Source organism: Papilio machaon, chromosome 3 (genome assembly GCF_912999745.1).
Source record: "Papilio machaon chromosome 3, ilPapMach1.1, whole genome shotgun sequence".
NCBI lineage: Eukaryota > Metazoa > Arthropoda > Insecta > Lepidoptera > Papilionidae > Papilio > Papilio machaon.
The window spans coordinates 7,389,025-7,413,089 of NC_059988.1; the positions used below are offsets into that span (position 1 = coordinate 7,389,025).

The following is a 24,065-nucleotide window of genomic DNA, read 5'->3' on the forward strand; positions in this document are numbered from 1 at the left end:
TTAGGATCTTTTTCGTTAAAATAAAAAAAGAAATTGATTCAATATTCACGCGCCAAACCAAACATGGACATCGATAAATACATTAATAAAAACTAAGGACTCGTAGAAATAATAAGAAAGCCGATTCATTAACAAGTCATCTAAATAAAATCTTACTCAATCTGGATGAAATATTTATCCAGTATACGTTGAACCGTTGTTTAAAAAATATTAATGTTTTTGTGGTAGTTTTAAATTTTATAACCATTTTTTGACGACTGTACCCCAACTTTTAGTGACGTTTCACACCAGGGAAGTAAGATTTCGGAAACTATAAAATTTAATTAGATTAACCGTAGTTTTCTGAGACCAAAATATCTTTGTCATCCGTCATTATATTTGACAAAACAATATGTTTTAAACGGAGTTTTTGGGCTCAGAAACCCACATTAATTAGTGTAAGTAAAATAATTTGCCTTTTATAATCTGATTTAATAGCTTTTTAGTTAGCTGTCTCTATTATAATATGTCTATTTGCCTCCTTTACTCTACATTTTAAAAAGCTCTAGGCATGTAATATGTATTAGTTGATCGGATATCCTGTGATCCTCAAGAATAATTACACATAAATACATAGTTTAGGCAATTAAAATATTTTGTAACGAATTACATATTAAATCGCTAAATATAGCGTTTCTTTTTACTTTTTCAACAATCCACGACAAAAAAAAATCAAAGTTATTTTTCATAATTATTAAATAATTATTATTTTATGAAATCATCAAGATATTAATTGAAGATAGCTTTTTTATTTTATATATTTATACGAATCATTTATAAATATATTTTATCACTTGGACTTTCATTAAGTATCTACATAATTTATTTCATTTAAATTAAACTAAATATTAAATCTTAAATAATTATTTATACACAATGATTAAACACTCAACGATCATAGGAAAATGGTCAAATATTAAAACAAATATAATTTCATTCATTGTCGTTAATAAATGTATTTCTTTAAATGAAATACTTAAATACAGATATGTGTTTTAAAGCCTCATATATCTATTTAATTATATATCGATTTTTTTATGTATTTTTAAAAAGAAATGCTTCAAAACAAAAGGTAAAAAATATAACCTAAGCCAACACTATATTGACTAATATTTCTGGTCTTATATAAATTCTCTATTAACCGTTCCTGTTAATAATATTTTGCTAAATATAGAAGTAACGTAGATGACATATTTACAGTGGGCTATCACAAAATGGCGGCAAAGTGGAGGCGCGTTCAAAATGGCCGCCCGTTCTGCGGTCGCTCGGGCAGCTTCGGTGGAGCGTTCGGTACTGGTCGGCTAAATGAGAAAAAAAAAGATTTATAAATGATTTTTGCAAAATAACGCTCAGATCAAATGACAGCTATTGCCATCCAAAAGCTACAAAGTGAATTTTAACTACAATGGCTGTCAGATAATCTTTGCATATTAGCAAAATGTGAGATGCAGTTAAAAATAGCGAATTGTGAACATTATGAGTTGAAAGCAAAGCTTTGTGATATCACACTTAAAGCGTGCTTAAATGTTTTAAGACAAAAAAAAGCAAATCTTATAAATTTTTTTAAAAAATAATCCTACTTAGATAAATTAAAAATACAAAAAGAAATACATTTTCAGAATCTCTCATATATATGAGAACATCGCTTTCCTATCTCTTAAAAATAAAATCCTACATTTAGCATGCTTAAATATAAGAAAAGAAAGTAAGAAGAACAAATTATCAAAGATACAACTACCTTATAACCCATGCGTATTATATTACACCTACAGAATGTTCTAATAAAATTTAAAGCATTATACATTTCAAATAATAACATTTAATCTATATATATAAAAGAAAGTCGTGTTAGTTACACTATAACTAGCTTAGAACCAGGAAACGGACATAGGATAATTTTTACCCCGTTTTCTATTTTTTACTCCGCGCGGACGAAGTCGCGGGTAAGAGCTAGTATTAAATAAATACTACATTGTCAAATGTAGTATTTCTTTCTTCTCTTAACACATTAAAATAGACAGAGATGGAGATCATTGCTTTTCCAAACGACCAGAATAAATACTATTTTGATAAAAACTGCAGTTAAAATTTAGCTTTTAAATATGTTTTATGCTTTAAATCTTATTATAACACAACATGTACATTAATCCAGGTTTCGCTTACCTAATTAAATCCGTAGATAACTCACAGAAAAAAAAACATACTGTTAAAGAGGTTTCAAGCAAATCGAGATAGCCTACTGGAATAAATCAAACATATTCATACACATATAGCGTTTAATCACACTATTTACAGAGCATTTGATTAACAATATTCATAAACTATATCAAATCCAACAATTTCTGTTTATACGTTTTTTTTTTTTCAATAATTCTAATGCTATTTATTAACAAGAGAGAGAGAGAGAGAAAGAGCAAAACGTTAGATTATCTTTCCTAATATTGTATGCGAGACATGCATTTAGAGATATCGTCTTATATTAGGAACTTGGCTTTTCAACGAATTAAAAAATTATAATCGTTAAAAAATACAATCTCTGTTTTAAAAAAATAAAATCCATGTGTAATCAAAGTAAAAGTCTCTCTGTATCAATAATAAAGATGTAAAGGGTACTGTTAGATTAGATTAGATGTAAATCTACATTATCAGGCAATAGTTAGGATTAAAATTGCATTGTTAAATATATTATTTAATAACTAACTTCAATAATGTTTCCACAATGAAAGAATTCTAATAATTGACCAAAGATATTGCTAATATCAACAATATAAGTGACAACTTTGGTCTTACATATTATAAGTACAATATAATTTTACAAACATTTTTCAAACAACTTTCGAATATAATGCAGCGTTACAATACTTTCAGGTTTAACATTACAGTGATAATTACCATAAAAGTTACAACATTTGAATAGTAAATAAGTTAATATAATAGAATCCGTATACTGGATACATCCTAGTTTAACATGTGTAAGCTATCGGAACACCTAGACATCAAAGTGTGAAAGTTGTAACGCGATCTAAACTACAGTAATGTGCATCAACATCAACAATAACCATATTCAGATTACGTAGCGTGTATACGTAAACGTCTAGCGGCTAAAGAACCGTATGCTGATATGCAAGATATACAAAACCGATCAAACCGTATTGTTCCATTGTTCAAAAAACATATGAAAATATACTGCTGTCATTTTCATTCTTTTTGGAGAAACAGAGATAGAAATATGTGATACGATAGTAAAAACTCAAGGTCACAATCACACGGAACGTATACAAGGAATTAGTGACGTATTTAAGTGCGCGCACGCATGTAAAGGGGCGGAGCTTTGACTCCGCCCACTTCATTGAATATCGACATTACATTAAAAAATATTTTTCTCGGCGGATGACTACTTTTTTATATTAATCTTTGAACTTAAATTAAATTGTTTAAACTTCGTGAGACATCATAATTAATTAATTAAGAAACCGGTCCGGTGACGGCACCGACGATCAAACGTGAGTTAAGCCGTTTCTTAATTAATTGCTCTTTGAACTGTTTCTTATATTTAAAGATACTATATAGCTTCGGTATATTTTCTTTATACAGGAATAGATGTATATTAATTCTTTGTATATGATCCGTGTTTATGACATTCAAATTCTTATTATTCATCGAAAACGGAAAATAAGATACCATTGATAAAATTTATGTATAAATTTTTGTCAAATAGCAGTGGAAAGATAATTTTTCGTCTTATAATATGCATCCTTTAAATATATTTTACAACATTGCATAAATCAAACGCGCAGTTAATACTGAGTTCATAAGTCGATTACTAATTTCTACCATATAACATTTAATTTCTTTCATACTTCATAATCTGGAATGTTAAATAAAACTAAACCCATATACTACTTAATTAATAAATATACCGTTGTTTGCTAAAAAAAAAATATTTTTTAACATTTAGCCGTCATAAGCGTAAAGCATATATCGTATGTTCAATACTTCCAAAGCACTGTTACTCACTAAATGTGTGTGATCTTCAAATAATTGTTATACGATGCAAATAATGAACATTTTACATCATATAGAAGGACCATAAATTATAGAATATATAAATTTACACTATGGTAACATCGGTACACTATCACAAGATATATCGATTATTTTTGGGACATATAGTTAATAGCACAAAAGCAAGATGTTACATATTTATGAGTCGAATTGCATAAAAACTAGTATGATTTTATAAATATTTATTTTTGTGCAATTAAACTCATTTGACAATATTAAATCATTAACAATGTTATTTTCACTGGTCAACATTGAATTATTTATAACATAAGCATTGTCGTTGTTGGTTAGGAACACAAACAGAAAGCTGACATAACACCACGAAACAAGTGGCATACAAATTGTATGTACACAAATAGGTTAATATTGTACAATGATAAGGCTCAACATCTAGAGATGGTATTAAAATTGACAAAGTTATGAAACAAAGCGTCTTCGCAAGACGTACGCGTTTTGTGTGCGTTACGAGTACGAACGCGTACGCTGAAACTGGCATTGTGTACGCATTACATGTGTACGAATAACTCGTGTAATATACGTACAAATTTTTGCATGAGTAAGCTTCTTATATGTACTCTTGCATGCAATAATTTTGAATACCACTTCATAATAAGCCAATTTTAGCCAAACAAACGCACACACTCGCTCGTTCTGTACACAATCAGTAGTTAATGAGTCGTTTTGCGTGCGGAGTATCGCAGAGCGGGGTACGAAGAGCGAAGAGCGTTGTTTACTTGAATCTCGCGAAGGCGGAGCTGAGCTCGGAGATGGCGGCGTTGGTGACGGCCTGGCCCACCGCCTGGTTGATCTGCTGGCGCATGTGCGGAGGCAGCTGGCCCATGCCCGCCGCTACAGCACCGGCACCGCCACTGCCCGGCCGCCTAATCATTGTTGTCATTTTAATGAATTACTTTCGGCCACCATTCCACCATTTTCGATGTAAACTTTTTCACAATTTTTCAACTAAACGAAACGATACCGATTTCAAATCTCTCACAGCTTCTCTGTAAGACTATCTAGTAATGTAACTGCCATAATATAAAGATATAGTGTAAGCACTTACAGGGCAACTGTGATTATATCATACAATAGAAAACACAGCTTATTCTCTAATTTATCTACATCAGACAATATAAAAGAAGTCGAAAGAGAAAGTAGTGTCCAGAAAATATAATCAATTATAGAAGATCACACACACAAATATCAAATCATGCAGTGCTTTCTTGCTAACATACACTTGACTGTACATTACATAGTGAAGCCCTCTTTAACATCATTTGTAAGAAAATGTACTTAACAATGTTTATCACTGAAATATTCAATAACAAAATACAGTTTTCAATGGAGTCACAACCTCACAAAAAATAATTATATCATCACAAGTTTTGCCGGTACATTCTCTCGCAAAATAATTATAAAATAGAAGCTTTAAAAGTTAATTCAGTAACACATCTACAACTAGTACAGTAAACCATTATTTGGTAATCTTTAATTGCTACATTCATTTATAATTTTAATATAATATATTGGAAGCAACGTTCTCTGACGCATCATAAGTATTCGTGATTTAAATATGACTAAAAATATTATAAATTTCAGACTCTTTATTAACTTAATACAGTCAAAATTCTGAGTCAAACGATTGCTGAAAATATTAACTATTATATTAATATGAAGATTTTTATAGATATTTTAGTGTTAAAATGATTGGATAGGTTAATGTATGGACAATACAAGGGAAGTGTTGATGTAAGCGGTCACAATAGAGCTATGTTCAACTGTACTAAGTTAACATGGGCAAGAGTTAGTACCTTAGGCAAATATGTAACATATATTAGTTAGGGATGCGCCGGGACCGCCTCTTAGCGCCGTCTGTGAAAATAACCACAAACTTTTGCAGTATTTTAAATAACATCCTAAATGGTAAAGTTATAACATAAATGAAGTTATTTCTCTACACAATTTATCACCAATCACCTATGTATGATCAACGTTAGTTATGTATTAAACATATAAAGCCCAAATAACTAAATATTATGGCTGTTACATCACCCAATGAAATAGATAAATTAAAAGCGAAAAAGCTTACACGATGTTTACCTGACTTAGTAACAATGTGTCTAATAAAAAGAAATTTTCTAATTCGTTAAGAAAATTAAGTTGATTTAAAACGTACACATAAAGACTTTGACATATTACTAAATGGACGAAAACATAACTTTACATACAAAAGTACTTTTCATGACAGACTTACTGTTCTTTTCTTTCATAAATTTTTAAGTCGACATCTATAATATTATAAAAACAAACATAAAAATATATTTTAAATTGACTCGATGATTAGTTTCCTAACGCTATTGTTAAATTTTAGTTCTTTCATTGATACAAAATTAATAAAAAAAATATGATGTTGCTTGCCCTGTGGATTTGTGTAGAATTTATACCAGTCAAATGGCCTCATTTTCGTATTGTATGTTTACGGAATTTCTCCTTTAATTAGGTAGAAGGGCCATGGCTAGGCATTCTTCTATTAGCTGTCAGACTTTTAATATAAAAAGTAAGGATGTCTAAGTGTGTTGTACTCACGTGGGTATGAGGGGTGCGGGCAGTCCCTGCGAGGGCAGCGGGCGGCCGGCTGGCGGCGGGGGCGCAGCACCTCCCGGTCGCGACGGCAGCGGCGGCGCCGGCCTTCCAGTAGCGGGCGGCGGCGGAGCCCCACGTTGTCCCAGCGAACCTACATGGTACAGTTATTAAATGATTTAGTACACTTTTAATATTGTTCTTTGCATTCCTACGACACATCACTACGACACTAGACTAGACTAAACTAGATTCCGACCATAAAGTTTTACGATATATTTTTTCCATAAACAATAAAAATAATCCTTCACCACAATAACCAGTCGATGTCTAGTTGTTTACTTGCACTCACAACTATTAAATATTTAATTACTAATAGGGGATTATTCAAATTGCACAAAATGTTAAAGCATTATGAAAAACAATTATTATTTAAAAAAACATTAAAAACCAAAAAGTATATCATAAATAACCTAATTCCTAACACGATGTTGCCATGCTCAAATATACGTGTATTAACAAAACACTACTTTTATCTTTAGATTATTATATATTACCTCATTCAAATTACATATCATTCAATTAAATAAGGTAATTGAGCAGTACAAGTTATTGATATAACATTGTTAATGTTCTTTGCATTCCTGTTATATAAAGTAGTGTGTAAAGAATCCATAGATAATGAGACAGTTTATTTCTTGTAATGTAGAGAGAGTTGGTACCTTGCTGTACAGGGGTGGCACGACGCGGTCCACCAGGCGAGGGAGGAGAGAGACGAGGGTTGGAGTCGAGGCGACTCTCGAGCCAGTCGTTCTTGACGGGCGGCGGTACAGGGGTGCTGACGGTGGCCATCGACACATCACCGATGATGCGCAGCGCCTCCTTACAAGCGTGGTACATGCGCAGCATCTCTTCCCGCTTCTGCGCCTCCTCGGGGGACTCTTCCATCATTTGAGACTGTATTTGTACAAATTAGATCAATATATAACCAAACCTAGCTTATTTCATTAATATTTCAAAAGAAAGGTGTTTTATGGCGACACCTTTGCTCCATGAGATCAATCACCTAAGACAATATCCTAAGTATAAGAGACTAGCTTTTACCCGCGACTCCGTCCGCGCGGAATAAAAAAATAGAAAACGGGGTAAAAATTATCCTATGTCCATTTCCTGGTTCTAAGCTACCTGCCCACCAATTTTCAGTCAAATCGATTCAGCCGTTCTTGAGTTATAAATAGTGTAACTAACACGACTTTCTTTTATATATATAGATAATAAACTAATGTAACATGGCTACCTGATCACCGGAGGCATAGAGGTGAGCGAGCAGTTCGCCGTTGATGAAGTCCTTGGCGTTGTTGATGATCATCATCATGATGGTCTTGGGCACGAGATCTCGCGTGGTCTTGGTCACGATGCGCATGTACGAGTCCACCAAGTTGCGGATGGTCTCCACTTGTCGCTCCAGCTGCGGGTCCATGCTGCTCGAGCCAGCGCTGTCGGAGTTCTGAAAACAATTAACATACAATACATATTACAAGGAAATACATCGAAACATTTAAATCGTTTTCATTATGTATAGTTTTATATACGTAATGTGTATATTGTTACTACTTTGATTATAAAAAAAAAGTTGAATTTTAAATGCATTAATTTCAATATTCGCTGTATAATTTTTTTATTATTATCCAACCCATTTCTTTTTTTTATTTATTCACAAACAATTGATCTGATAAGAAAATCATATAAGAAGTTGCATTTTGTTATGTTTAAACTCGATTCTTATTTCTTTTATTTCATAAAGCTATATAATTAGATATCAGTCCTTTTTGTACGACAACAGTACTAAAAAATGTAAAACATTTCATACAATTGTTGAAGTGTTGATGTCATTGTGTTGATATTTGTAGAGAATCATAGCAGCATTTATAGACAACACATTTCTACATTTCGTTTACAACTAGATTCCGACCATAGAGTTTTACGACATTTTTTCCATAAACAATAAAAAAAAATCCTTCACCACAAAGACCAGTCGATATCTAGTTGTTTACTTGCACTCAAAATTATAAAATATTTAACAATCTATTAGGCGATTATTAAAATAACACAAAATGTTAAAGCATTATGAAAAACAATTATTATAAAAACAAAACATTAAAAACAAAAAAGTATATCATAAATAACCTAATTCCTAACACGATGTTGCCATGCTCAAATATACTAGTATACTAGTATTAGTAAAACTCTAATTTTATCTTTAGATTATTATGTATTTTTATATATTACCTCATTCAAATTATATATTAATTCAATAAAATAAGGTAAATAGTACAATTGAGCAGTACAAATTATTCATATTACATTGTTAATGTTATGTTATTTTTTGTTGTGTTTATTTTACTCACCACAATCCAGAAATGCAACAACTCTAACAGTACTAGAAAAACTCTGACCACAACCAAAATGTTATATGAGCCGGAATTAATTAATAAAGCTTTATAAAGCTTTTTTACAATTCTCTCTCTACAATATATACAATAAGAGATTTAGCCAATTAAATAAATTGCTCATGCAATTTGTATTGTGCGATTAGCTTAGACTTACTCAAAGTAAAAAATATCACCCCCTAGGCATTTTTCAAATCCGGCAAACAAGCTGTGAAATACTAATCACTTACTTTCTTAATGTCAGCCGACCCAAGAGGTAGAAATAACTAAAAACAAATAATAAAAAATAAAAACTTAAAAGTTCAAACAAAATTTGAGAAAAAAAAATCGTAAATTTACAAACTTTTTTAAATTCCTGCTCATACAAGATTTTTTTAATCTTACATTTAAGTTATCTTATATAAGTTAGCGTGCATTGTGAGTGCGAAAGTGCCACATTAATGATTCTCTAGTTTAGTTAGCACCAGTAGGCGGACAAGCCACATCAAACATGTATTTCAAGAGACCCCAAACGCTTCTTTCAACGGCTCTATCAAATTATATACACAAATAACTCTTGAAATTCATCATAAAAAGCGAAAATCAACAATAACAATATAACTAAATGACTCCGTATATTGATTTAAAAAAGGCTACGATGACAAACCTCATTTCCTTCGCCCTGTATAGCATAACAGAACAACACATTAATGTAAAACATAATGGAGGCATTCACACTTTATATACATGTCATATATATGTTATATACTTATAATAATATAAATGCTAATAATTAAGATAAGGTATAGACATAGATAGTTGATAGAGGCGTTTTTAGAATAGAATAAAATATATAGAAATATTAGAAATATGAAAAAAAAGAAGCTGAAATAACCCAACAATAAGTATATATCTCACCTCGTCTCCGTTGGCGGCTTCGGAGGTCTTCTCAGGGTAGACTCCAGCTCGGAGGAACGATGCTTTCCACGAGTCAACGTCGTCTTGTGTCTCGCAAGACAACTCCAGCTGCTTATAATCCTGTTATAACACCGTAATTAATGTTAACTTTTATGTAAACCTACAATTGTCACTTAGGGAACGTCCATTAATCACTAAAGCTCGAAAGGTGATTCCAAAAAATCACGAAGAGCGGGTTTCTAAAATGAGATATCACTTGTATTTATTTTTTGACTGATGACGAAAATTTTATTGATAAATTAATAATAATATTCAGAAAATTTCAATATTATTAATACTAGAAAAGATTCGCGATAGGTATGGACAGAAGTATTAATAGTCTAAAACAGGGATTCTTAATTACTACTTAAGAATTTACTACTTTTTATGTAAAGTAAGCCTTGTAAACATTATTTACAATATTTCATCTTTCAATCGGTAGTATAACTGTTTTCAAATATCTTGGGGGCTCTTAATTTCGCCAGTGTCGCTGAGCAGAAGACAATTATAGGTATTGGGGTGTAGCGGAATGGAGGGGTTTAAAGCTCAGCGCGCCAAAGGTCTTGAGCCGCCAAGATATTTGAAATGAGTAATACCTTGTAAACATTCCTGCCCTCAGGGTTGAAGAGTGCAAACATGTGCCGACGTGACATGAAGCCCTGCTCGAGGTCGCGCAACTTCAGCCCGTCAAGAGGCAGCATGTACTTCTTCTCGCGTTCCTCCTCATCCTTGAACCACGAGATGCTCTCCGATGTCAACACGAACCAGTAGTCACGGGAGCCGCCTGCGCACACACATTGAGCTATGATGCAATTCTGACAGAGATTTTTTTTTACTTTTGGATGTGATCATAAATCGATGTTTTGGACTATTCAAATATTAATTTATAAAATGTTTACATTTTTTTTATATTACAAGGTGGCAAACGAGCAAGCGGCCACATGAATTCGCCGAAATGGCGAAACGACCGCTGCCCATAGACATTCGCAATTGCAGATGCGTTGCCTACCCTCAATCGAAGGAGGAGACGCACAAAAAGAGAATATTTTACCTTCCTATGCATCTCCACCTCCATCAAATCCACCTCCCCTTCCCATACTTTCCTTATAAGAAAAGGGATGGGAAGGAAAAGAGGACTAAGATGAGGCCTCCGGCACCGCACACATCAGACTGTACGCGGAATTACTTCCACTTCACGTCAGTCTTCTATGTGGTCGTGGTATTTCACCGGGCGAGCTGGTCAATTCGTGCAACCGATTTTGTTATTGCTGGCGTCTATCACTGTTTTTTTTTTCAATTGTATCAGATTAGAAAACTGATTCACAAAATGTTCTTATCGTATGAGCTGTTATCAGTGGTTCACCTAAGATTATATATGTCGGCGTATCCGCCAAAGTCAAATGACTGGTTGAATTTTTCAGCCAAGCGAAGCGTCACTGTCGATGGTTGTGAGGGCGGCCATTGAACAGTGTTGTTCGAGACGGCGCCCGCGCACCACGCTTGCGACGAATCGCTTAGCATCTAAATTAACAATTAAATCTACCGCTTAATTAAGTTGATGTCGCATTGGTTAGACATTGCAGTGTTCGTTCCACTGTGTATTTTTGGTTACCTAACCCTTATTAAACAACTGCGATTGCAACAAGGACTCGTGATCTGTTCACGCCCACCTGCCGACATACTCGCTTTTATACTCGCACAATATGATTTCTGATGAAGGCCCTCCTGCCCCTTCATATATAAACAAACATTAACAATAACAAAAACAATGTATATTGATAATGAAAATGATATATTGTACATACCTTTCATAATACCAAGGTTGTGAATACACATGTATCCCTTCCTTATCACCTGGTTGCCGAGTGTGCGGTGACCAGATTTTACTGCATTCTCCGACTGATTCTGAGCACTGCAAGATATTTTTATATTTACTAGCTATCACCCGCAACTTTGTCAGCGCGAAATTAAAAAAAAAAACTTTAATTAGTAGCTTATATGTTTCTCCAGACTATGTTCTACATCTATACCAAATTTCATTGAGATCTATGCAGCCATTTTAGAGGTACCTTCTAACAAACAAACATACATACATCCATCCATCAATCCAAACTAAGATAGACAGTTTTTCTAATATCCCATCTATAAATGATTAATTTGAATCTTTTTGATTGTAATGTACAGGTGAGCTATGGGGGCTATTTTTTCTAGGTGCCCGAAAATGACGAGATTCGAACCCACAACCGCCATGTCGGTAATCAATACTCTTAATCATTAAGCTATTGGTGTCATTACTTGGCAAATCCTATGAAGTCCTCGTGGTTGGTGTTCATGTATGCGAGCTCGCAGTCTACGAGCAACACGAGCTGGTCCTTGCACTGCTGCTCGCGAGACCGCACATGCGACATGATGATGCGCTCCGTCTCCTCGCGCAGCCTCGGGTACCGGGACATCTGGAATATGTATAACGCAACATATAATATCTGTCGTTGATTCACGAATCAATATTTGATCCTTGAGATCGATCTGAAAATAATAGTTCCACAAGAATCTTATGGCGTCTTTTGATGTGAAACATCTATAGGATCACTTGTAAACCGAATTGTTGGCGTGGTGACGCTTGCCGTGGCGACGGGTCACCACGCTATACTGAGGTATACATATATATATTTTATGTGTAGTAGAGTGTACACTGAGGTATACATTATTATTATTATCATTATCATTATCATTATCATTATCATTATTATTATTATTATCATTATTTATTTAATTATAATATTTAATATTTTATGCATATTACTTGTACACACACGATGTTTCACATCTGCCAGGCGTCCCATGACGGCTCACAAGTTTTTTTTGTAGCAGTTTTACTGTTTAAATTTTCATAATTTCGAAATTCCAAAAAAAAAATATCACGCATGATGTTATGACAATTAGATCAATTTCCTACTTGGATTTATCAATTTAAATAGTAAAGATTTACTACGAGAACTCGAGTAATTGGTTTTGCAATATGGATGACATTCGAAAGAAGTTAGGTAATTTTTGATCACTGGTAACCCTTAAAACTTGTAGACCTTTCAATGTCAAAAAATTGCCATAAGATCCTTGTGGTAATATCTTAATATCTTTGTATAAAATATTTTAGTTCAGCCTAGTTATTTCAACTCACCCTTTCAGTGCAAACACGAACAACATTGGACAACTCCTGAACGACGAGATCAACACACTTGAGACAGGGCTCCTTTAGCCGGGAGATCTGTTTCTTCACGATGGCTTCGAACGCCATATCTGGCGTGAACAGACCCACCTACAACATAAATCATTTACTAACATAAATATAATGTATTTTAATTAAAGACATGTATCTATTTTATTAGCAAGTCCAATATGTTATTGTTGATATTTAACCATATATAACTCTTAAATAACATATGATCTCAGATCACTTCTTATGAATTCTTAGCAAACTAGTAAAAATAAGTATAAATTGTTAAATACTAACCCTGATACCATGTATATTACGGATGGCAAATGCGATCTCTCGACGCAGCTCTTTCTCGTCGATCTCCATCTTGACGATCTCGAATGGGAAACGTTCGTGGAAGAGTCGATTGATCTTAGCTCCTCCGGACAATTCGTTAGTATTGATCTGAGCCGATCCCGAACCTTCGATAGTCTTCTCGAACTCCGTCTGAAGCTGCTGGATCATTCTGCAAGTGTGCAAGCATTTTTAGATTCTCTTTAAAAATTATAATGCAGTTAACCAATGAAATAATATAGACCTGAAGTAACATGATTATATATTTTATGCCTGTTATGAAAATTAAGATGTATTTATTTATGTAGAACTAAAATCGTAAACCTTCTTATGGTTTGTTGGGAATTAAAAAAGAAAATTTTATTTTTTTAACAAAAAAATGGTGTAACAAAACATTTTTTAAGTTTTTGGATGTATGTATTAATTAATAATACATGTATTTAAATACACAAGGAATTTCACTTCACCTATACCTAAAGAATGTCAACAATGAAAAAATAACATCATGGTACATGAATTAATATATTGTTTAAAAATGTTTAGCCATTGATTTCACCCACACACATTACATCAACATCCTCATACATCAAATAAAAAGGTAGCCTTATCAAACCTTCAATAACAAATAGTGAAGATTTTAAAATATAACTTATATAATGTACTATTAAAAGAAGCAATAATGGTAAATAAAAGGCATAAGGTTTACATAACATGAGTATGTAAGGAGACAATAGTATATAACCAGGAGTATTAGATATTAATTCGACGACGAGTCTGAAATCGAATTGACTGAAAAAAGAAAATTGTAGCGAGTAGTATAGACTCACTGCAGCATGGCCTTGGTCTTGATGGAGGGGTCATCGGGTCTGAAGTGCTTGTACTGCTCGACGTCCTTCTCGAGTGCGAGCAGCTGCTTCTGCAGCTTGTCGCGCAGGCCTGGCAGCGTGTCGCGGATGTGGTTGGTCAGCTGCTGGTTCAGCACGCGCTGCAAGTACGGGGTGCCCAGCCGGTCCGCGAGGTGACGGTACGATGGATGACTGGTGACAGTAGTTTTATTTTTTTAATTTATAGTAACAAATAATAAAATAACAAAACTGGAAAGGAGTTAAAATTACAAAACAAGGGTAAAATTTTCATTGGAAAATTTAAATTAATACTATTTGTAGGAAAAGTCAAGATCGTTTATAGAAATAAAAGTTTTCAATAAAATTTTGCACTTTCAATTTGGGTTTTAGATTTGGCTTGACTGTTGTGACTGTCGTCCTATTTTTAGGTGTTCACGAATGTTACCTGAGGAAGAACTTCCTCTCCGCGTTGAGAGCGGCGGAGATGTCCTTGCGGCCATCGATGTCCTTCTGCGAGCGGTTGACGACGCCGATGTAACCGCGCCGCAGCGGCAGCAGCTTGTTCTCCAGCACATCTCGCGCATCCGTGCCCTCGTCCATCAGGTCCAGCTTCGTGATAACGCCGATCGTCCGCAGACCTGAGTACAGGAAAATACGATTGCTTTACCTGTATCCATCTCAAATTTAACTTGAAATTTAACATTGTATTCCTTTCTTATACAACAAAATCAAAAATAGCCATATATCCAACGCCCACAGGTAACACTATTGATAACTGTACACCTCCATATTTAAATTTGTTAAGGCTCTTTTGGTAAACTACTAAATTATACCTTAGACATAAATAATTACTATCGTAAAAACACTATCTATTTTTAAAGTGATCGTATAACATGCATATTATCAACATCTTTTTTTTATATTTACATAAGACTTGCGTTCTATTAAAAAGATGCAAACTGACACATGATCGTTGACTGACGACATGATAGGTGGAAAGAAGTGGTTAGACGTTTCTAATCTTACCTTGGGGATCGACTTCTTTGGCAAGCTTGAGGGCATCGCTGTTAGCTAAATCGGTGTTAGCGGGCGTAACAGCGAGGATGAGGCAGGACTCGCGCCGGATGAACTGGAAGATCATCGCCTTGATCTGCTGCTCGATATCGGCCGGTTGGTCGCCGATGGGGACCTTCGTCAGACCCGGCAAGTCGATCAGCGTCAGGTTCAGCACTGACCAACAACAAATACTATTCAAGTTTGTCAATAATGACATTGTAGACTCAATTCCATACTTTTGTTGCCTAAATAAACGATTTTTATTATTATTATTATTTTTTATTAATTCAACATCAAGTTGTCACACACACAGACAAACTGTCTTTATAAATTGTTATAATCATGACCTAGTGTTAAGTTATTAAAGTTGAACCAATCGTTCATATGTATGTTTAGCGTCATGACCGGCTGCACCGAAATGATGGTGCTAATAACACACTTAATGACTTATACGATACGCCAAATAATTTCAAGGGCTTCAAACGAATGAAACGCTACGGAAGTGGAAGTAATTGAATTAATTTACATATGTCTGGCAATTTAGTCTGGACGATTATTTAAAAAAAAGACAAAAACTTTATGCCCTCTTGAAAAGACCTCGTAAACTCAAAGTATCCACTGCTGATACATTTATACACGCAGGTATGTTTTCGTGTTGACTACAAAAATGCTAGACACAAACACCATATTGAGAGCGTCGTGGGAATCAATCTGAGCAAATTACCCATCTGTTCTTAGATGCGATAAAAAAAGAAAAACCCTTCTCATGTAAAATTTTAATGTATCCTGCATTAGTAAATAAGTATATAACGATATCGAGGGCAATTTAAGAAATATTTTGTTTATCTTCATTTTGGTTTGTCCAAAATCTATATATATAAAAGAAAGTCGTGTTAGTTACACCATTTATAACTCAAGAACGGCTGAATCGATTTGACTAAAAATTGGTGGGCAGGTAGCTTAGAACCAGGAAAAGGACATAGGATAATTTTTACCCCGTTTTCTATTTTTTTATTCCGCGCGGACGGAGTCGCGGGTAAAAGCTAGTACAGAATAAAATATAAACTTTTGCTATCATAAATATACAAACAGTATTTACTTCACACCAGCACATTACGATAAACAGTTCGCTATTTTTATTTCGATGTGTAGAAAATTGCATAATACTATCCTATGTGTTTAAGAATAATTGAAATGGATTCGAATATTGAATACCCATCACTAGAAAGCAATTGACAGATAGATACGTGTAATGAAATAATTAGAACAAAATGATCGAGGTCGTTTCGATCATCGAGAAGCACATTCCATCCGACACACGCGAATCAAAATAGATGATATCAGTGATAAGATAGCGAAGATTTAATGCCACGGCTAGACCAACATAAGGCATTGTCACTTGCAAATATGCGAAATACCAAGTGCAAAACAATTCGGTTCACTGTTGGTACAATTAATCAATTATTTATTTACAAGAATGTATGATGTGAGAATATAAACATTCTTATATATCTACTTACGTGCGTATTACGTACCTAGACAATTATTTTAGTTACGCTACTACAAAAAAATATAGAATATGTTTTACAATAATGGGTAACAACGTCTGTTCATGGTGTGATGGTTTCCTCACAATCTACTAAATAGTCAACGTCACGTCTTAAAAAATCTATGATAAGAACGTTGCATTTGTTTGGTATTAACATTTTTTTTTAGAATGTCTACGAATCATCAAATAACTCTGATGAAATTGGTTAATACATGGCCTTATGTTGCACGGACTGTGGGACGTTTAGGCACGTATGATTAATACTGGGAATTATTCTCGAGATATTAATTTAATTAACACACCAGATAACGTTATCAATTCGAGTGACTAATACGTTAATAGGAATTATATCGGTCATCGAGAGTGAATACAATTTATCAATAACAATATTATATTAATGGGGACCTCTCATTCCTATAATAAGATATTTAACTGTATTATACTAAATAATTAAAATACATCCTACAAATATAAAATTACACACATTTAAGAAGGTAAAGGTTTTAAGAATCAATCCAGAATTTCTTATATCTTTATGATCTTTCTGATATTTATGACTAAGCTAATATTTGTAATAGATTATTAGATGTGAATGATATGCAGACATACACTGATAATAATACTGTTTTTAATATCTTTCTGTTTTATAGAATTAACTGTATTCGGATTCCCGGTTGTCTTTTCTAATTATAAAATGAGTGTACATGTACGTTTTACGTATGAAAAATCATAAACAAAGGCCGTGAAGAGGAGCGTTGTTACGCGAGCATGTAGGTCACTGACAATCGACCGCGTATCGCATAACAATTATCGTAATCTTTTGCAATCTCATTACAAGCCGACAATCCGCACAACGTTATTAGATTCTCCTACGCCGAATATTAAATGAAAGCAAACCAACTGCTTCGTAACCTTACTTCTCTCTTCTTACCTCAGGAATACAAGTTTTGTTTAAGGATTTATTAGACGCAATCGCAGACTCTAATTTCATTTCTACATTCTCGTTCCTTGTATTATATGAATAGATGTTTTTAAAGACGACCGCTATCATTGCATTTACTCTCATGATCTCAATCTACTAAAATCTTCATAACGCCGACAAAGACGAAATAAAGGTAGTTAAGAATTTCGCAAACTAATAAGGCATTTAATACATATATACATACAGGAAATGTACCTATATCATTATAAGTTATAATTACTATAATGACTAACATACCTGGTACCTAATGACTACTGATCGTAACATACAGTAGGTGCATGGTTTTCAATTTATTAGTTAACTCGTTGTCGCCCTCAACTCCGTCCACGCGGAATTAAAAACAAAACTTAATTAATAACCTATATGTTCTTCCAGATTATGTTCTACATTCATGACAAATTTCATCCAGATCCGTTGAGCCGTTCAAATAAACATCCATCCAAATATTCGCATTTATAATATTAGTAAGAAGTAAGATAGTAAGATGTAATTTTATCTAAGGCACTTGATCGAGACTGATTCATAGTTTGCCGAAACGATTAAGAGTCCGTCATGAATGATATCATTCATGGAAACTAACTTTTTAACCAACAAAAATCCCCAAACGAAGTGGCAAAAGATGCGTGTGCCATAACTTAAAGATCTTATAGTTTAATTTCTTACAACAGAATATTTAAATAAAATAATTAAAAACAACGTACTAACAAAGATTTGTAATCAAAACGGAAGTGTATTTCGGTCAAACGGACGCTTTATCTACAAAGCTATTGTTTGCAGCAATTTGCTAATAAATTACAACTTGATTATCGGTGATAAGATTACTCTTGTTACGTCTTATTTGAAAAAGATCTTGGAAAAGGTAAAGAATGCAAAGTCTACCCTAATATAGGGACAAGATATCTTTTTTTAATCCTTTGTTTAAAAGATACTGATCATGTTACCAGAAGCTCAAAGTCAACATAATTAACAAGTCATACTTGGAAAAATCTAATATATAAAATTCTCGTGTCACGGTGTTTGTAGTTAAACTCCTCCGAAACGGCTTGACCGATTCTGATGAAATTTTGTGAGCATATTGAGTAGGTCTGAGAATCGGCCAACATCTATTTTTCATACCCCTATTAAGTTTTTTTTTAACTGCGCGCGGACGGAGTCGCGGGCGTCAGCTAGTCTAATATAAATGTTTCGCATTTACTACATGCTTTAATTTTTTGTCAAATTTTAATGAAAGGCACATGAAGTTGCAACTTGTTCAATAGTCATTACGTAGAAGTGGAACATCCAGACGCTAAGCTCATTAAGAAGTGACTGCAGTCTGAACTTTTGCCTTTTGACCTTTACTCGAATGTGAAGCTAAGAGCCACAGAATGCGGCCGTAATAAGCACTACCTACATTTTTATCGACATAATGTATTTCAAAAGATATAAGTCACTGCAACAGTTTGTGTATAAATAATTAAATTATAATAATCAAATCAATAGCACAAAGTAACAGCTGAAAGCAGTATTTTAATTGTTTACCATCTTACTGTTTGTTTTTCGAATACACATTGAAAAAAATCTTTTTATATACATACACGTGTAAATAATACATCGTTCTTTTCAGCTTTAAAATGTCGTATTATATATTGTTCGGGCCTAAGATATTCTATCGGATAGTCGAGACGATAACGAATGGTACCAATGACCTCTCGCGATATCAATAATTTTTAATTTGTAAAGATAGCTTAACTGAAAACATATGATATATTAAACAAACATTATTGGCCTCTTTGTTTTTTTTTTTTTTTGTAATGCTAAAAAGTAATACACTGGGGTCAAGTTCGGACACATCTCTCGCCTCTTCCACATTCACGCATCTATGCTCGTCGTTAATGGTGTATAGACTTGTATTGAACTTGAACCTGCGTGTATTATCCAGAAACGGTCATTGTACATGTGACATACCATTGGGGGAATAAACTCGTAAGTTGATAGGCACGGGAGAAATGCCCTTGTTGCTGCCGGTCACACGATCCGTCTCAGCCTCGATCTCGCCACGCACCTCGTTGAAGTCCGTGAACTTCTTTCCCTTGCAATGTAGGAACTCGGCAAATTCTGACAAACATGAAATACATATGAAAAATATTCAATGCATATTGGCTAATTGAGCAAATCACATGATGGGAAACAAGGGGACGAGAGATTGTTTATTACCGTTAGGGTTGTCAATAAAAGTGAGAAAGTTACAATGTCGACAAAATCTTTGCTTTAACATTATAAATTTGTTTTAATAAATTTAAACTGGGCTACACAGCATAAGTCCTCAAAGTGTATTTTCTAAGCATTATGTGATGTTCAAAATGACAACTAAATATGTAAAACTTATAATATGTCCAGCCCTGATGACACACCAGTGATCTGGACAAACATTGGGTGGTTGACACCCACGGTTCCTGCCTATATCCTGATAATAAACACATGTGAACCAAATGATAACTTTATATTATTATATCCTTTTTAATAACTCTATCATTACTTTTTTGTAATTTCTTTCTAAAATACTCTTTAATGAATTTAACTGTTTCCTAAGCTAATGATCATAAAATATTACAAATATACCTGCATTTCCATGTATGAGCTGAAGAATTAAGGGCCTCCGAGTTACTATTCCCGAACCTCGAGGCAAGAAATCCCTGAAGAAAAATGATATCTAAATACAACACTAACTTACAACATGACTAGTATCTAGCAACTAGCAGTGATAATAGTTTTTTAATTACTTTGTATAGACTAATAGTTTCCAAATTTATTTTAATAAATCTGTATATAACAGATAGCAGTTATCTTCGACTGCCTCCGTGCGAAATTAAAAAGTGCACAGCTACCTAAATTCACCGAATTAGCAAAGCACCACGGCTCATAAATATCCGCAATTGCAGATCCGGGGAACCCACAGAAAAAGAATATTTCCCTCTCTATGCAACCCCTCCTCTGTCAAATCCGCTTTCCCTTCCCATCATTTATTTTTAAGAAAAATGTAGGAAAGGGCAGAGGTCTAAAATTATTATTCTTTGTAGTTTCACATATTCGTCAGACGAAACGCGTAATTGCTTCTACTTGACACCTGTCTTCTGTGTAGTCATGGTATCGCAACAGGCGAGCCAGCTAATTTGTACTACAGATGTTGTTGCCAGACTCTACATACTTTTAAAGTAATATAAAGCTTCCGGAGGCCTTCTTTTCGCCTCACTTTTGTGCTCTGGATTAGATAACTACAGGTTATGCGCCTTTGTCTTAGACCATCACAATTAACTAAGGGACATTCATTATAGCTTATAGTCCTAACCAGGCACAAATCCAGGATTATGATTTGGGTGCATATGATTCCAGTATCATTAAACTGAATGTGTGCCCATTTAAAAAAAAAAACTATATTCCTGCTTTAAAGTTGTAAATTAAGTGCCTGCATAATATAGGATTTAAACATAATTATACGAGGACATAAAAATGTACAAACACTCAGGTCTATAGCCGAAGATACAAACATAACTTCATAGACAGCCCTAAAATCAATAAACATATTAAAATATGAAGAAGTGAATATATACATAATAATGTAATTTACCATCAATTATTTACATGTTATGTATGTCTCTTTCAATCCATTTTACTACAAATATACATTCAATTCAAATAGACATCACCTTTTTTTCATTATTAATACTAACATTTTATGACCTCTACTTCTTACTTATAATCTTAACTGTATAAAATCTTAATGGTTTTAGACTTACATTACCAGAACAAAACATTATTCTCACTAACATTTTCTCTTTTGCAATATAACTTTATAAGTTTATAACTCATTCTTCATTCATGACTTCGGCATAGTGCAAAAATTTGATGTTGCTTTCTAACATTGACAGTATCAACCCAAAATGTACGTAAAATATGGATTTTAGAAACCCATTTGAGCATTTAGTTTATTGAATACATATTAAATATAATTTTTATGGGTGAGAAAAGATGGAAAAAGCAAAAATGTTTAAAAATAATAGAACTTTTATAAACTTTTACACACTTTTACATGTGACTTTTACACATGATAGCCTGGAGTTTGATTTATATACATAGAGATACACAGCAAATTCAGAAAACTTAGCCATTTATAAAAATTGGTTTTTGATTGATTTATTAGATAACTTAATAACTTTTATGCCAAGTCATTTAAATATCAGTGGAATGGAATTGAGGCATGCAACTAAATTAACAATAACTGTTAAGAGAGCTTTTTAGGTTAATGTACCTAAAACTTTTATTGTACTTTATAATCCTTCATTGATTTCATCATATAGTATATAATAATCAATAAATTTATGAGCACTCAAAAGGTTCATTATCATTATTATTTTTTTATCCTTGATTTTATTATTTTCCTACAAATTAGTTTTTTAGTTTTGTTATCTATATCAAAACAATGACAATGGCACACAAGATATCTTTAAGAATTACAATTTTTTTAAATACAAGTGTTTCAACCACTAACTAAACCGATATCATTCAATATAAACCAATTATTATTATTTGTCACATTAAGCAGACTATTCCAATAGTTATCAAATAGTCGTGAAATAATAGAAGACAATAAAAGTTTGAACCACAAGATTATTTAAAAGATTTATATCAATCTAACATTAAAATCTGGTGACTCACTAATGTTTATACTTTATAAGCTCACCTGCCGACAAAATTTTCTAGTACCGAACTTTTTCCTGCAGATTGACCACCCACAACTGCAATTTGTGGAAGATCCAAAGACATGTGTACTCCCATTTGCACAAATGCATCTTGTAATTTGTTTACTACAGGGATTAATTGCTGCATTCCATAATTCCCGGACATTTTCACTAATATACATTAATGTTATACCACTTCTAAATAACTAAAACTTATTCATCCTCTATACATCACATCATCGATAAACTAATTTATTTTTCAATATGGTGGTAGGTGGGTGGTGGTTATGGTTTTGGCATTCCGTTTTACACATTTTTTATAGAATTGACATAAATTGGAAAAATGATAGTGTTTAAAAATCTAAATTAATTTATTCGGCTTATGTAACGAAAACATTTCTATGACACAATTTCTTTCTCCTAATAAAAAACTCATTTTTAAATGCATTGACTTTTGACTCAATCAAACAATAATAAGGAAGCTTTCCCACTTCAAGATATAATAGATCAATACTATTCGACATGCGCACATTATTTAGGCCACGATGTGCAATATCTAGTATCTTTATTTAGTACCATTTTCAAATGTTCGTTTCTAATTGCACTTCCCCTCTATGGTAGACAAAAGAAGCGAACCTTCTAGCCTTCTACGAGATGGACGGTGATCTGTTCAAGGTTGCGATAGTACAATACTCATGGGCGGCAAGGGATATATCTTTAGAGTTAATTTTCTGTGGATATATTTTTAACTTTTGAAAATTTAAGCTGATGATGGCGATGACTAAACATTATAGTTTATCATCGTATATAATCAATTTAAAAATTACTTGTTCATGTGATGTTCCATCACTCATATCATTCGTTACCTGTTACGTCAGGATAACTCGATAATAATAGTAATTTTTTTAAACTTTACTTAATTTATTTAAATATATAATTATTTTTAAATAAAGAGAGAAAATTACGTTATAAAATTAAAAATAATTGTTTTTTTGTAAGAATTATATAAAATGGTTTGCATTATAAAAAAAGTAATAAAAGCAAAAAAAATGCTGGTTAACACTTACTTGCCAACGAAATTTTCTAAGACAGAACTTTTGCCAGCAGATTGTCCACCCACCACAGCAATTTGTGGTAGGTCTAATTGCATATGCACGCCTAGTTGTGTGAAGGCATCTTGCAATTTGTTAACAATAGGAATCAATTGTTCCATTCCTATGTTACCGGACATGGCTGCCGGTATTCTGGAATACTTCTGGTTTTGTGAGGGTCTCCGCAGATATCAGACTACTGATTTT

The 24,065-nt window shown here is 33.3% G+C and overlaps 1 protein-coding gene across 8 annotated transcripts; it reads right to left on the reverse strand.

Moving 5' to 3' along the window:
* Positions 1–1,138: 1,138 nt before the first annotated feature.
* On the reverse strand, positions 1,139–24,053 carry LOC106719569 (dynamin). Of its 8 annotated transcripts, none has more exons than XM_045686592.1 (18): positions 23,835–24,053; positions 20,651–20,724; positions 19,997–20,146; positions 15,489–15,692; positions 14,908–15,100; positions 14,445–14,654; positions 13,582–13,789; positions 13,249–13,386; positions 12,366–12,523; positions 11,876–11,982; positions 10,667–10,854; positions 10,032–10,151; positions 9,781–9,795; positions 7,982–8,191; positions 7,407–7,641; positions 6,691–6,838; positions 4,839–4,985; positions 1,139–1,340 (listed from the first exon to the last, which is right to left on the reverse strand). In XM_045686592.1, exons 1-18 carry the CDS (start codon positions 23,996–23,998, stop codon positions 1,277–1,279), a joined length of 2,733 nt encoding a protein of 910 aa, XP_045542548.1. In that variant the 5' UTR covers positions 23,999–24,053; the 3' UTR covers positions 1,139–1,276. The 8 variants fall into 8 exon arrangements, 6 of the variants coding, with proteins under 6 accessions (XP_045542548.1, XP_045542549.1, XP_045542550.1 ...); XM_045686593.1 differs by lacking the exon at positions 23,835–24,053 and adding an exon at positions 22,770–23,091 and having other exon boundaries at positions 1,140–1,340; XR_006756782.1 differs by lacking the exon at positions 4,839–4,985 and adding an exon at positions 5,916–5,976 and having other exon boundaries at positions 1,265–1,340.
* Positions 24,054–24,065: the final 12 nt, after the last annotated feature.

Bases quoted from the DNA above. Each gene is read 5' to 3' on its own strand.
- LOC106719569 (XM_045686592.1), bottom strand. From the start codon at position 23,998: ATGTCCGGTAACATAGGAATGGAACAATTGATTCCTATTGTTAACAAA. The intron at 7,642-7,981 runs GTAGCCATGTTA...GTACAAATACAG, and splicing joins TCTATGCCTCCGGTGATCAG to TCTCAAATGATGGAAGAGTC. The intron at 4,986-6,690 runs GTGAGTACAACA...AACAATGATTAG, and splicing joins CCCGCACCCCTCATACCCAC to GCGGCCGGGCAGTGGCGGTG.